This window comes from Sander lucioperca, unplaced genomic scaffold (assembly GCF_008315115.2).
Source record: "Sander lucioperca isolate FBNREF2018 unplaced genomic scaffold, SLUC_FBN_1.2 Unpl_33, whole genome shotgun sequence".
In the NCBI taxonomy this organism is placed as follows: Eukaryota; Metazoa; Chordata; class Actinopteri; order Perciformes; family Percidae; genus Sander; species Sander lucioperca.
The window spans coordinates 23604-36007 of NW_023396369.1; the positions used below are offsets into that span (position 1 = coordinate 23604).

At 38.3% G+C, this 12404-nt stretch overlaps 1 protein-coding gene across 1 annotated transcript; it reads left to right on the plus strand.

Moving 5' to 3' along the window:
* Positions 1–3372: 3372 nt before the first annotated feature.
* LOC116042137 (muscarinic acetylcholine receptor M4-like) lies at positions 3373–5576 on the plus strand. The gene is made up of 3 exons (XM_031288267.2): positions 3373–3483; positions 3609–4446; positions 5007–5576. Exons 1-3 carry the CDS (start codon positions 3373–3375, stop codon positions 5471–5473), a joined length of 1416 nt encoding a protein of 471 aa, XP_031144127.1. The 3' UTR covers positions 5474–5576.
* The last annotated feature ends 6828 nt before the right edge of the window (positions 5577–12404 follow it).

Sequence of the window (12404 nt, forward strand, 5' to 3'; positions counted from 1 at the left end):
AGAACTCCTTAACAAATTTTAAGTTTACATTACTTATTCCAATTAATTAATTTGACAATCTGGGTTTACATTGTAGCAGGAGCATCCCTGATCCGTCTCTCTCAGTTAAAGGGGCGCTATGCAGTTTGGGCTGTTTTCTCTCTTTTTGTTGGCAGGTTTCTCTATAGAGCCCCCTACAGGTTTCTCTATAGAGCCCCCTACAGGTTTCTCTATAGAGCCCCCCCTACAGGTTTCTCTATAGAGCCCCCCTACAGGTTTCTCCATAGAGCTCCCTACAGGTTTCTCTATAGAGCCCCCCTACAGGTTTCTCTATAGAGCCCCTACAGGTTTCTCTATAGAGCCCCCCCTACAGGTTTCTCTATAGAGCTCCCTACAGGTTTCTCTATAGAGCCCCCCCTACAGGTTTCTCCATAGAGCTCCCTACAGGTTTCTCTATAGAGCCCCCCCTACAGGTTTCTCTATAGAGCTCCCTACAGGTTTCTCTATAGAGCCCCCTACAGGTTTCTCTATAGAGCCCCCCCTACAGGTTTCTCCATAGAGCTCCCTACAGGTTTCTCTATAGAGCCCCTACAGGTTTCTCTATAGAGCTCCCTACAGGTTTCTCTATAGAGCCCCCCCTACAGGTTTCTCTATAGAGCTCCCTACAGGTTTCTCTATAGAGCCCCCCTACAGGTTTCTCTATAGAGCCTACAGGTTTCTCTATAGAGCCCCCCCTACAGGTTTCTCTATAGAGCCCCCCCTACAGGTTTCTCTATAGAGCTCCCTACAGGTTTCTCTATAGAGCCCCCCCTACAGGTTTCTCTATAGAGCTCCCTACAGGTTTCTCTATAGAGCTCCCTACAGGTTTCTCTATAGAGCCCCCCCTACAGGTTTCTCTATAGAGCTCCCTACAGGTTTCTCTATAGAGCCCCCCCCTACAGGTTTCTCTATAGAGCCCCCCCTACAGGTTTCTCTATAGAGCTCCCTACAGGTTTCTCTATAGAGCCCCCCTACAGGTTTCTCTATAGAGCCCCCCCTATAGGTTTCTCTATAGAGCCCCCCCTATAGGTTTCTCTATAGAGCCCCCCCTACAGGTTTCTCTATAGAGCTCCCTACAGGTTTCTCTATAGAGCCCCCCTACAGGTTTCTCTATAGAGCCCCCCCTACAGGTTTCTCTATAGAGCTCCCTACAGGTTTCTCTATAGAGCCCCCCCTACAGGTTTCTCTATAGAGCTCCCTACAGGTTTCTCTATAGAGCCCCCCCTACAGGTTTCTCTATAGAGCTCCCTACAGGTTTCTCTATAGAGCCCCCCCTACAGGTTTCTCTATAGAGCTCCCTACAGGTTTCTCTATAGAGCTCCCTACAGGTTTCTCTATAGAGCCCCCCCCTACAGGTTTCTCTATAGAGCCCCCCCCTACAGGTTTCTCTATAGAGCCCCCCCTACAGGTTTCTCTATAGAGCTCCCTACAGGTTTCTCTATAGAGCCCCCCCCTACAGGTTTCTCTATAGAGCCCCCCCTACAGGTTTCTCTATAGAGCCCCCCCCTACAGGTTTCTCTATAGAGCTCCCTACAGGTTTCTCTATAGAGCTACAGGTTTCTCTATAGAGCTCCCTACAGGTTTCTCTATAGAGCTCCCTACAGGTTTCTCTATAGAGCCCCCCCTACAGGTTTCTCTATAGAGCCCCCTACAGGTTTCTCTATAGAGCCCCCCCTACAGGTTTCTCCATAGAGCTCCCTACAGGTTTCTCTATAGAGCCCCTACAGGTTTCTCTATAGAGCTCCCTACAGGTTTCTCTATAGAGCCCCCCCTACAGGTTTCTCTATAGAGCTCCCTACAGGTTTCTCTATAGAGCCCCCCCTACAGGTTTCTCTATAGAGCTCCCTACAGGTTTCTCTATAGAGCTCCCTACAGGTTTCTCTATAGAGCCCCCCCCTACAGGTTTCTCTATAGAGCTCCCTACAGGTTTCTCTATAGAGCCCCCCCCTACAGGTTTCTCTATAGAGCCCCCCCTACAGGTTTCTCTATAGAGCTCCCTACAGGTTTCTCTATAGAGCCCCCCTACAGGTTTCTCTATAGAGCCCCCCCTACAGGTTTCTCTATAGAGCCCCCCCCCCTACAGGTTTCTCTATAGAGCTCCCTACAGGTTTCTCTATAGAGCTACAGGTTTCTCTATAGAGCTCCCTACAGGTTTCTCTATAGAGCCCCCCCCTACTGGTTTCTCTATAGAGCTCCCTACAGGTTTCTCTATAGAGCCCCCCCTACAGGTTTCTCTATAGAGCCCCCCTACAGGTTTCTCTATAGAGCCCCCTACAGGTTTCTCTATAGAGCTCCCTACAGGTTTCTCTATAGAGCCCCCCCCTACAGCTCCTGTGTTTACTTGTGTCTGACTCCTCTCTCGGTCAGTCTGCTGTTTCCTCTTTCTCTGTTCCTCCGACAATGCTTTCCTAGCTTTCTGCTTCTTTTTTGCCGGCTCAGCCATGACGATAGTGTGAAAAACTCCATCGCTACCTTGTTCTTATAGCTAGTCGGTTCCTGGATGTGTGCAGTGCCGTGAAGCAATTCCTTACGTGATATCACGCGATACTTCCTGACACTGAGGCCCAAAGTTGCAAGGGTGGTTTTTCTGCTCACAGGCACTAGGGGGGAGTGAGACGACCACCATTCAACTTGAAAAAAGTCATATAACCATTCCAATGACTCTGTCCAATGAGCTGTTCAGTTAAGGTAAATAGTAAATAGTTCCCCTTTAAGGGTCCTTGACTTAAAAAACGCTGAAGACCCCTGGTTACGACCATTCCACACGGTCACCCCACAAACTGAAATACACATGCCTTTAAGAGTAATTTGCATGAGATGTTGTTTAAACATATAAATGTTCATCTCAAGATAACCCCCCGTCTCTATCCTTAAACATTGTTAGTATGTTATGTGATAATGTAGAGCAGGGGTGTCAAACTCAACTTTACTAAGGACCACACTGGAAAATGAGAATCACATCAAGGGCCAGACATGTATAGTTCATAGTTCATGGGATTTTATTCAATCTAAAAAGTCAAATATCTTTGACTATATTATTGCATGTCTCATATACCTTCTCACTTACAGTTTGGTCGAAATAAAGCCCTAAAAAAGTCAGCAAAAAAGTTTCTGAGCCATCATAGAATTTAACAAATCAAGCAAAAACAATGATTACATTTTTTACAATAACCTATTTACAGGCCTGAATATGCCAACTGACTGGCTGTTTGAAAATTTCTTAGTCACCAAATCAGAAATCTGCCAAATTCTGCTTTTGTGTCGTCTACAGAAATTATAGTTTGAAAAAAGTTTCCCGTCTTTTTGGTTTGGCGCACAAAGTTGGGCCAAAACTGATTGTTAACCTAAATTGATATGCGGGCCGGATCAAAATTTGCAAGTGGCCAGATTAGGCCCGCGGGCCTCGACTTTGACACACGTGATGTAGAGCGAGGCGATCGTTATAGCGAATACAACCCCGACAGGGTGATCATAAGGGACAAAAACATCTTTAAATTTGAACTTCTTTTATTCCACACATTCTTCTTCCCCATTAAAACCTGGCGCCTACATTACCCACAATGCAACTCCAACTCTCTGTGTGTTTTCAGGGGGACATGGAATGGGTGACGTATAAACCCGACGTCAACACCTCCTTGTGGCTTGAACCCTGTAACCCCGGTAACACCTCCTGTCTGCCTGAAGGTCCAGGAGCGCCGCGTCCGTACTACGGCGCGACTCATCTGGTCCTCATCGCCGTGGCATCGGGCTCCCTCAGCGCCGTCACGGTGCTGGGCAACGCGCTGGTGATCCTGTCCATCAAAGTGAACCGCCGCCTGCGCACCATCAATAACTACTTCCTGCTGAGCCTGGCGGCGGCCGACCTGGTCATCGGCTTGCTCTCCATGAACGTTTACACGCTGTACGTGCTGCTGGGCCGCTGGCCGCTCGGCGCCGCCCTCTGCGACTTGTGGCTGGTTCTGGACTACGTGGTGAGCGCCGCCTCCGTGCTAAACCTGCTCGTCATCTGTCTGGACCGCTACCTCTGCATGACGCGCCCGCTCAGCTACCCCGCAAGACGGACACGCGGCACGGCGGCCGCAATGATCGGCGGTGCCTGGCTGCTGTCCTTGGCACTCTGGGCGCCCGCCATTCTGTGCTGGCAGACGCGCGGCGGCCGGCGCGTGGTCGCAGACGGAGAGTGTTACGCTCATCTCCTCGCCAGCCCCGCTGTCACCTTGGCGACGACGCTTCCTTCTTTCTACCTGCCGGCGCTCGTCATGGTCGGCCTGTACTGCCGGCTCTCCGCAGCCAGCCACAGCCGACTGAGCGCGCTCCAGACAGAGCGGGGAACGCTTCGGACGTCCAGTCCGTCCGTTAGAGACTTCCTATTGAAACGACACAGCTGGGTGACCTCTGACCTCGGCTCGGACCTACCGCTGAACCAAGGTAACCATGGTAACACAGCAGAGAAGTCCTGCCCCTTCCGACTTTTTGCTCAAAATGAGATAGAAACATTATTTGTCTCTCCACTTTCCCTATCGGACACATTTTTTTCTGAAATAAAGTCCCATGGTGGATACAAGAAGGGGCGGGACTTATACACAGGACAGGGCGGGGCTTACACACAGGAAGGGGAGGGACGTACACACAGTAAGGGGCGGGACTTACACATAGGAAGGGGCGGGACTTACATACAGGAAAGGGCGTAACTTACATACATGATGGGGCGGGGCTTACATACAGGAAGGGGAGGGACGTACACACAGGAAGGGGCGGGACTTCAGCTCTTACAATATATTTTTTTTTAACCTGGCAATAGAGTTTCAGTTTAGTTTTTCTTGAAGGTTTAGTTTTTATTTAGAGATTACTAAAAACATTTTTCGGCACTTGTTTTAGTTTTGATTTACTTAAATAATAACCCCAGTGGTGTAATTAAGTACATTTACTCCAGTACTGTCCTTAAGTATAAATGTTAACTGTAATATCCCTGTCTCTGAACCAATTAGAATCCAGCATCTCGAAGCCCGGAGGGAGCCGTAAAGCGTCCAGAAGTCACCCTCAGACCGTCACCGCCGCTCGCCACGCTGTGGACGAAGATGACAACAAGATGGAGATGGATTCCTCGTCCACTAACGAGGACCTGCACCGCACGGCGTCCGCGGCATTCGCCAGCTGCCCCAGCCTCCGTTCTCAGGAGAGACGACGGCGCCGCGTGATGGCGAGGGAACGCAGGGTCACCAAGACCATCCTGGCCATCCTGCTGGCCTTCATCGTCACCTGGACGCCGTACAACGTCATGGCCGTGGTGGCGGCGTTCTGCCACGTGTGCATCCCGCTCGAGCTGTGGATCGCCGGGTACTGGCTGTGCTACGTCAACAGCGCCATCAACCCCGCCTGCTACGCTCTGTGCAACGTCACCTTCAGGAAGACGTTCTGCAGACTGCTGCGCTGCCGCGGCAACAAGCACCGATGACACGGCAACAAGCTGCGCTGACACGGCAACAATCAGAGATGCCGCGGCAACAAGCAGCACTGCCGCGGCAACAAGCAGCAATGACACTGCAACAAGCTGAGATGACACAGAAACAAGTGTGTGCGTGTGTGTTCGTGTGCATGTGTCTGTGTGTGTGTGTGTGTGTGTGTCTGCGTGTGTGTTCGTGTTTGTGCCTGTGTGCGTTTGTGTGATTGTGTGTGCATGTGTGTGCGTGTCTGTCTGTTTGTGTGTGTGTGTGTGTGTGTGTGTGAGAGTGTGAGTGTGAGTGTGTGTGTGTGTGTGTGTGTGTCTGTGTCTCTGTGTGTGTGTATGTGTGTTTGTGCGTGTGTGCGTTTGTGTGATTGTGTGTGCATGTGTGTGCGTGTCTGTCTGTTTGTGTGTGTGTGTGTGTGTGCGTGTGTGTGTGTGTGAGTGTGAGTGTGTGTGTGCGTTTGTGTGATTGTGTGTTGTGTTTCTTTAACTCCCCGTTAGCAGTACAGTATACCTTGTTTTCTGTACATGTTGAAGCCCCCTGAACAGTTATTTTTTACGTCTTTTGGGGAGTTGGTTTTCTTTCATATTTTTTAAGGGGGACAAATCTACCTCTTCTAAATATTGGGGGAAACATATCGCCTGCACACCCCCCAAAATCGCCCATGGGTGTGGAAGAAATCAGACAAACCAGAACTATTGAGAGTTTATTAGGAGATCACCGTGTGGAGTTTGTTTTTATGCTTTAAAATGTTAATTATGTGCCTGTTATCTGCGTTATAGAATGAAGTTTATGAAGGTTGAAACTGGAGGACCTGCTGTGTGTTTAAGTCTGTTTGATGAAGTCCAACTCTGTGATCAGTTTGTTTATGGTTTCAGTGAGAACAGCTGAACGATCTGCAGACTGTAGATGGAAAATTCTTTTAATTGTTGGGACAAAAGTCTCTGTTCACGATCCTGTGTGGCTGTTCAATGATGATGATTAAATCCTCTATTGACGTTTCTCATGAGTAAAGCTTTTCCTGTTTACACTTCATGGCTGTACTTCATTTAAGCAGTTGTCATAAAAAGTCATTCTATAGTATGTTGAAAAAGCCACAAAAAAATCATAGTATAGTGTGTCAAAAAGTCATAGTACAGTATGTCGAAAAAAAAAGTCAGAGTATGGTATGTCGAAAAAGTCATAAAACGTAATAGTATAATATGTCAAAAAAGTCATAAAATTTCATAGTATAGTATGTTGAAAAAGTCATAAAAACTCAGAGTAGAGTATGTCAAAAAAGTAATAAAAAGTCTTAGTATAGTATGTTGAAAAAGTCATAAAAAGTTATAGTATAATATGTCGAATTGATAGAAAGTTATAAAAAGTCATAGTATATTATGTCGAAAAAGTTATAAAAGGTCATATTGTAGTATTTCGAAAAAGAAAAAGTTATAAAAAGTCATAGTATAGTATATCGAAAAAGTCATAAAAAGTCATAAATCCAGTATGGCGAAAAAGTTATAAAACGTCATAGTATAGTATGTCAAAAAAGTCATAGTATCGTATGTCGAAAAAGAAAAAGTTATAAAAAGTCACAGTATAATATGTCGAAAAAGTCATAAGTCGTAGTATAGTATGTAAAAAAAAGACATAAAAAGTCATAGTATAGTATGTCGAAAAGTTATAAAACGTCATAGTATAGTATGTCGAAAAAGTTATAAAAGTCATAGTATAGTATGTCGAAAAAAGTCATAAAAAATCATAGTATAGTATGTCGAAAAGTTATAAAACGTCATAGTATAGTATGTCGAAAAAGTTATAAAAGTCATAGTATAGTAAGTCGAAAAAAGTCATAAAAAATCATAGTATAGTATGTCGAAAAGTTATAAAAGTCATAGTATAGTATGTCGAAAAAGTTATAAAACTCATAGTATAGTATGTCGAAAAAGTTATAAAAGTCATAGTATAGTATGTCGAAAAAAGTCATAAAAAGTCATAGTATAGTATGTCGAAAAGTTATAAAATGTCATAGTATAGTATGTCGAAAAAGTTCTAAAAGTCATAGTATAGTATGTCGAAAAAAGTCATGAAAAGTCATAGGATAGTATGTCGAAAAGTTATAAAACGTCATAGTATAGTATGTCGAAAAAGTTATAAAAGTCATAGTATAGTATGTCGAAAAAGTTATAAAAGTCATAGTATAGTATGTCGAAAAAAGTCATAAAAAGTCGTAGAATAGTATGTCGAAAAGTTATAAAACGTCATTGTATAGTATGTCGAAAAAAGTCATAAAAAGTCATATTATAGTATGTCGAAAAGTTATAAAACGTCATAGTGTAGTATGTCGAAAAAGAAAGTTATAAAAAGTCATAGTATAGTATGTTGAAAAAGTTACAAAAAGTCACAGTATAGTATGTCGAAAAGTGATGAAAAGTCATAGTATAGTATGTCGTAAAAGTTACAAAAAGTCATAGTATAGTATGTCGAAAAAGTCAAAAAAGTCATAGTATAGTATGTCGAAAAGTTATAAAACGTCATAGTGTAGTATGTCGAAAAAGAAAGTTATAAAAAGTCATAGTATAGTATGTTGAAAAAGTTATAAAAGTCATAGTATAGCATGTCGAAAAAGTTATAAAAGTCATAGTATAGTATGTCGAAAAAAGTCATAAAAAGTCATAGTATAGTATGTCGAAAAGTTATAAAACGTCATAGTATAATATGTCAAAAAAGTCATAGTATAGTATGTCGAAAAGTTATAAAACGTCATAGTATAATATGTCAAAAAAGTCATAGTATCGTATGTCGAAAAAGAAAAAGTTATAAAAAGTCATAGTATAGTATGTCGAAAAAGTTACAAAAAGTCACAGTATAGTATGTCGAAAAGTGATGAAAAGTCATAGTATAGTATGTCGAAAAGTTATAAAAAGTCATAAAAAGTCAAGTATAGTACGTCGAAAAAGTTATAAAAAGTCATAGCATAGTATGTCGAAAAAGTTATAAAAAGTCATAGCATAATATGTCAAAAAAGTCATAGTATCGTATGTCAAAAAAGAAAGAGTTATAAAAAGTCATAGTGTAAGTATATTGAAAAAGTTATAAAATTCACAGTGTAGTATGTCGAAAAAGTCATAAACAGTCATAGTATAGTATGTCGAAAAGTTATAAAAAGTCATAGTGTAGTATGTCGAAAAAGGAACAGTCATAAAAAGTTATAGTGTAGTATTTCGAAAAAGAAAAAGTTATAAAAAGTCATAGTATAGTATGTCCAAAAAGTTATAAAAAGTCATAGCATAGTATGTCCAAAAGTTATAAAACGTCATAGTGTAGTATGTCGAAAAAGTCATAACAAGTCGTAGTATAGTATGTCGAAAAGTTATAAAACGTCATAGTACACTATGTCGAAAAAGAAAGTTATAAAAAGTCATAGTATAGTATGTCGAAAAAGTTATAAAAAGTCATAGTATAGTATGTCGAAAAAGAAAGTTATAAAAAGTCATACTGTAGTATGTCGAAAAAGTTATAAAAAGTCACAGTATAGTATGTCGAAAAGTCATAAAAAGTCATAGTGTAGTATTTCGAAAAAGAAAAAGTTATAAAAAGTCATAGTATAGTATGTCGAAAAGTGATGAAAAGTCATAGTATAGTATTTCGAAAAAAGTCATAAAAAGTCATAGTGTAGTATGTCGAAAAAGAAAAAGTTATAAAAAGTCAAGTATAGTACGTCGAAAAAGTTATAAAATGTCATAGTATAGTATGTCGAAAAAAAGTCATAACAAGTCATAGTATAATATGTCAAAAAAGTCATAGTATCGTATGTCAAAAAAGAAAAAGTTATAAAAAGTCATAGTGTAGTATGTCGAAAAAGTCATAAACAGTCATAGTGTAGTATGTCGAAAAAGGAACAGTCATAAAAAGTCATAGTGTAGTATTTCGAAAAAGAAAAAGTTATAAAAAGTCACAGTATAGTATGTCGAAAAAGTCATAAAAAGTAATTGTATAGTATTTCGAAAAAGTTACAAAAAGTCACAGTATAGTATGTCGAAAAAGTCATAAAAAGTCATTGTATAGTATGTCGAAAAAGTTACAAAAAGTCACAGTATAGTATGTCGAAAAAGTCATAAAAAGTCATTGTATAGTATGTCGAAAAGTTATAAAACGTCATAGTATAGTATGTTGAAAAAGTTATAAAAGTCATAGTATAGTATGTCGAAAAAAGTCATAAAAAGTCATAGTATAGTATGTCGAAAAGTTATAAAACGTCATAGTATAATATGTCAAAAAAGTCATAGTATCGTATGTCGAAAAAGAAAAAGTTATAAAAAGTCATAGTATAGTATTTCGAAAAAGTTACAAAAAGTCACAGTATAGTATGTCGAAAAGTGATGAAAAGTCATAGTATAGTATGTCGAAAAGTTATAAAAAGTCATAAAAAGTCAAGTATAGTACGTCGAAAAAGTTATAAAAAGTCATAGCATAGTATGTCGAAAAAGTTATAAAAAGTCATAGTATAATATGTCAAAAAAGTCATAGTATCGTATGTTGAAAAAGGAACAGTCATAAAAAGTCATAGTGTAGTATTTCGAAAAAGAAAAAGTTATAAAAAGTCACAGTATAGTATGTCGAAAAAGTCATAAAAAGTAATTGTATAGTATGTCGAAAAAGTTATAAAAAGTCATTGTATAGTATGTCGAAAAAGTTACAAAAAGTCACAGTATAGTATGTCGAAAAAGTCATAAAAAGTCATTGTATAGTATGTCGAAAAAGTTACAAAAAGTCACAGTATAGTATGTCGAAAAAGTCATAAAAAGTCATTGTATAGTATGTCGAAAAGTTATAAAACGTCATAGTATAGTATGTTGAAAAAGTTACAAAAAGTCACAGTATAGTATGTCGAAAAGTGATGAAAAGTCATAGTATAGTATGTCGAAAAAAAGTCATAACAAGTCATAGTATAATATGTCAAAAAAGTCATAGTATCGTATGTCAAAAAATAAAAAGTTATAAAAAGTCATAGTGTAGTATGTCGAAAAAGTCATAAAAAGTCATAGTATAGTATGTCGAAAAAGTTATAAAAGTCATAGTATAGTATGTCGAAAAAAGTCATAAAAAGTCATAGTATAGTATGTCGAAAAGTTATCAAACGTCATAGTATAATATGTCAAAAAAGTCATAGTATCGTATGTCGAAAAAGAAAAAGTTATAAAAAGTCATAGTATAGTATGTCGAAAAAGTTACAAAAAGTCACAGTATAGTATGTCGAAAAGTGATGAAAAGTCATAGTATAGTATGTCGAAAAGTTATAAAAAGTCATAAAAAGTCAAGTATAGTACGTCGAAAAAGTTATAAAAAGTCATACCATAGTATGTCGAAAAAGTTATAAAAAGTCATAGTATAATATGTCAAAAAAGTCATAGTATCGTATGTCAAAAAAGAAAGAGTTATAAAAAGTCATAGTCAAAAGTATATTGAAAAAGTTATAAAATTCACAGTGTAGTATGTCGAAAAAGTCATAAACAGTCATAGTATAGTATGTCGAAAAGTTATAAAAAGTCATAGTGTAGTATGTCGAAAAAGGAACAGTCATAAAAAGTTATAGTGTAGTATTTCGAAAAAGAAAATGTTATAAAAAGTCATAGTATAGTATGTCCAAAAAGTTATAAAAAGTCATAGCATAGTATGTCCAAAAGTTATAAAACGTCATAGTGTAGTATGTCGAAAAAGTCATAACAAGTCGTAGTATAGTATGTCGAAAAGTTATAAAAAGTCATACTATACGTATGTCGAAAAAGAAAGTTATAAAAAGTCATACTGTAGTATGTCGAAAAAGTTATAAAAAGTCACAGTATAGTATGTCGAAAAGTCATAAAACGTCATAGTGTAGTATTTCGAAAAAGAAAAAGTTATAAAAAGTCATAGTATAGTATGTCGAAAAGTGATGAAAAGTCATAGTATAGTATTTCGAAAAAAGTCATAAAAAGTCATAGTGTAGTATGTCGAAAAAGAAAAAGTTATAAAAAGTCAAGTATAGTACGTCGAAAAAGTTATAAAAAGTCATAGTATAGTATGTCGAAAAAAAGTCATAACAAGTCATAGTATAATATGTCAAAAAAGTCATAGTATCGTATGTCAAAAAAGAAAAATTTATAAAAAGTCATAGTGTAGTATGTCGAAAAAGTCATAAACAGTCATAGTGTAGTATGTCGAAAAAGGAACAGTCATAAAAAGTCATAGTGTAGTATTTCGAAAAAGAAAAAGTTATAAAAAGTCATAGTATAGTATGTCGAAAAGTGATGAAAAGTCATAGTATAGTATTTCGAAAAAAGTCATAAAAAGTCATAGTGTAGTATGTCGAAAAAGAAAAAGTTATAAAAAGTCAAGTATAGTACGTCGAAAAAGTTATAAAAAGTCATAGTATAGTATGTCGAAAAAAAGTCATAACAAGTCATAGTATAATATGTCAAAAAAGTCATAGTATCGTATGTCAAAAAAGAAAAATTTATAAAAAGTCATAGTGTAGTATGTCGAAAAAGTCATAAACAGTCATAGTGTAGTATGTCGAAAAAGGAACAGTCATAAAAAGTCATAGTGTAGTATTTCGAAAAAGAAAAAGTTATAAAAAGTCACAGTATAGTATGTCGAAAAAGTCATAAAAAGTAATTGTATAGTATGTCGAAAAAGTTATAAAAAGTCATTGTATAGTATGTCGAAAAAGTTACAAAAAGTCACAGTATAGTATGTCGAAAAAGTCATAAAAAGTCATTGTATAGTATGTCGAAAAAGTTACAAAAAGTCACAGTATAGTATGTCGAAAAAGTCATAAAAAGTCATTGTATAGAATGTCGAAAAAGTCATAAAAAGTCATTGTATAGTATGTCGAAAAAGTTATAAAAAGTCATTGTATAGTATGTCGAAAAGTTATAAAAAGTCATACTATAGTCATACTATAGTATGTCGAAA

Bases quoted from the DNA above. Each gene is read 5' to 3' on its own strand.
- LOC116042137 (XM_031288267.2), top strand. From the start codon at position 3,373: ATGCGGGCCGGATCAAAATTTGCAAGTGGCCAGATTAGGCCCGCGGGC. The intron at 3,484-3,608 runs GTGATCATAAGG...GTGTGTTTTCAG, and splicing joins GCGAATACAACCCCGACAGG to GGGGACATGGAATGGGTGAC. The intron at 4,447-5,006 runs GTAACCATGGTA...TGAACCAATTAG, and splicing joins GGACCTACCGCTGAACCAAG to AATCCAGCATCTCGAAGCCC.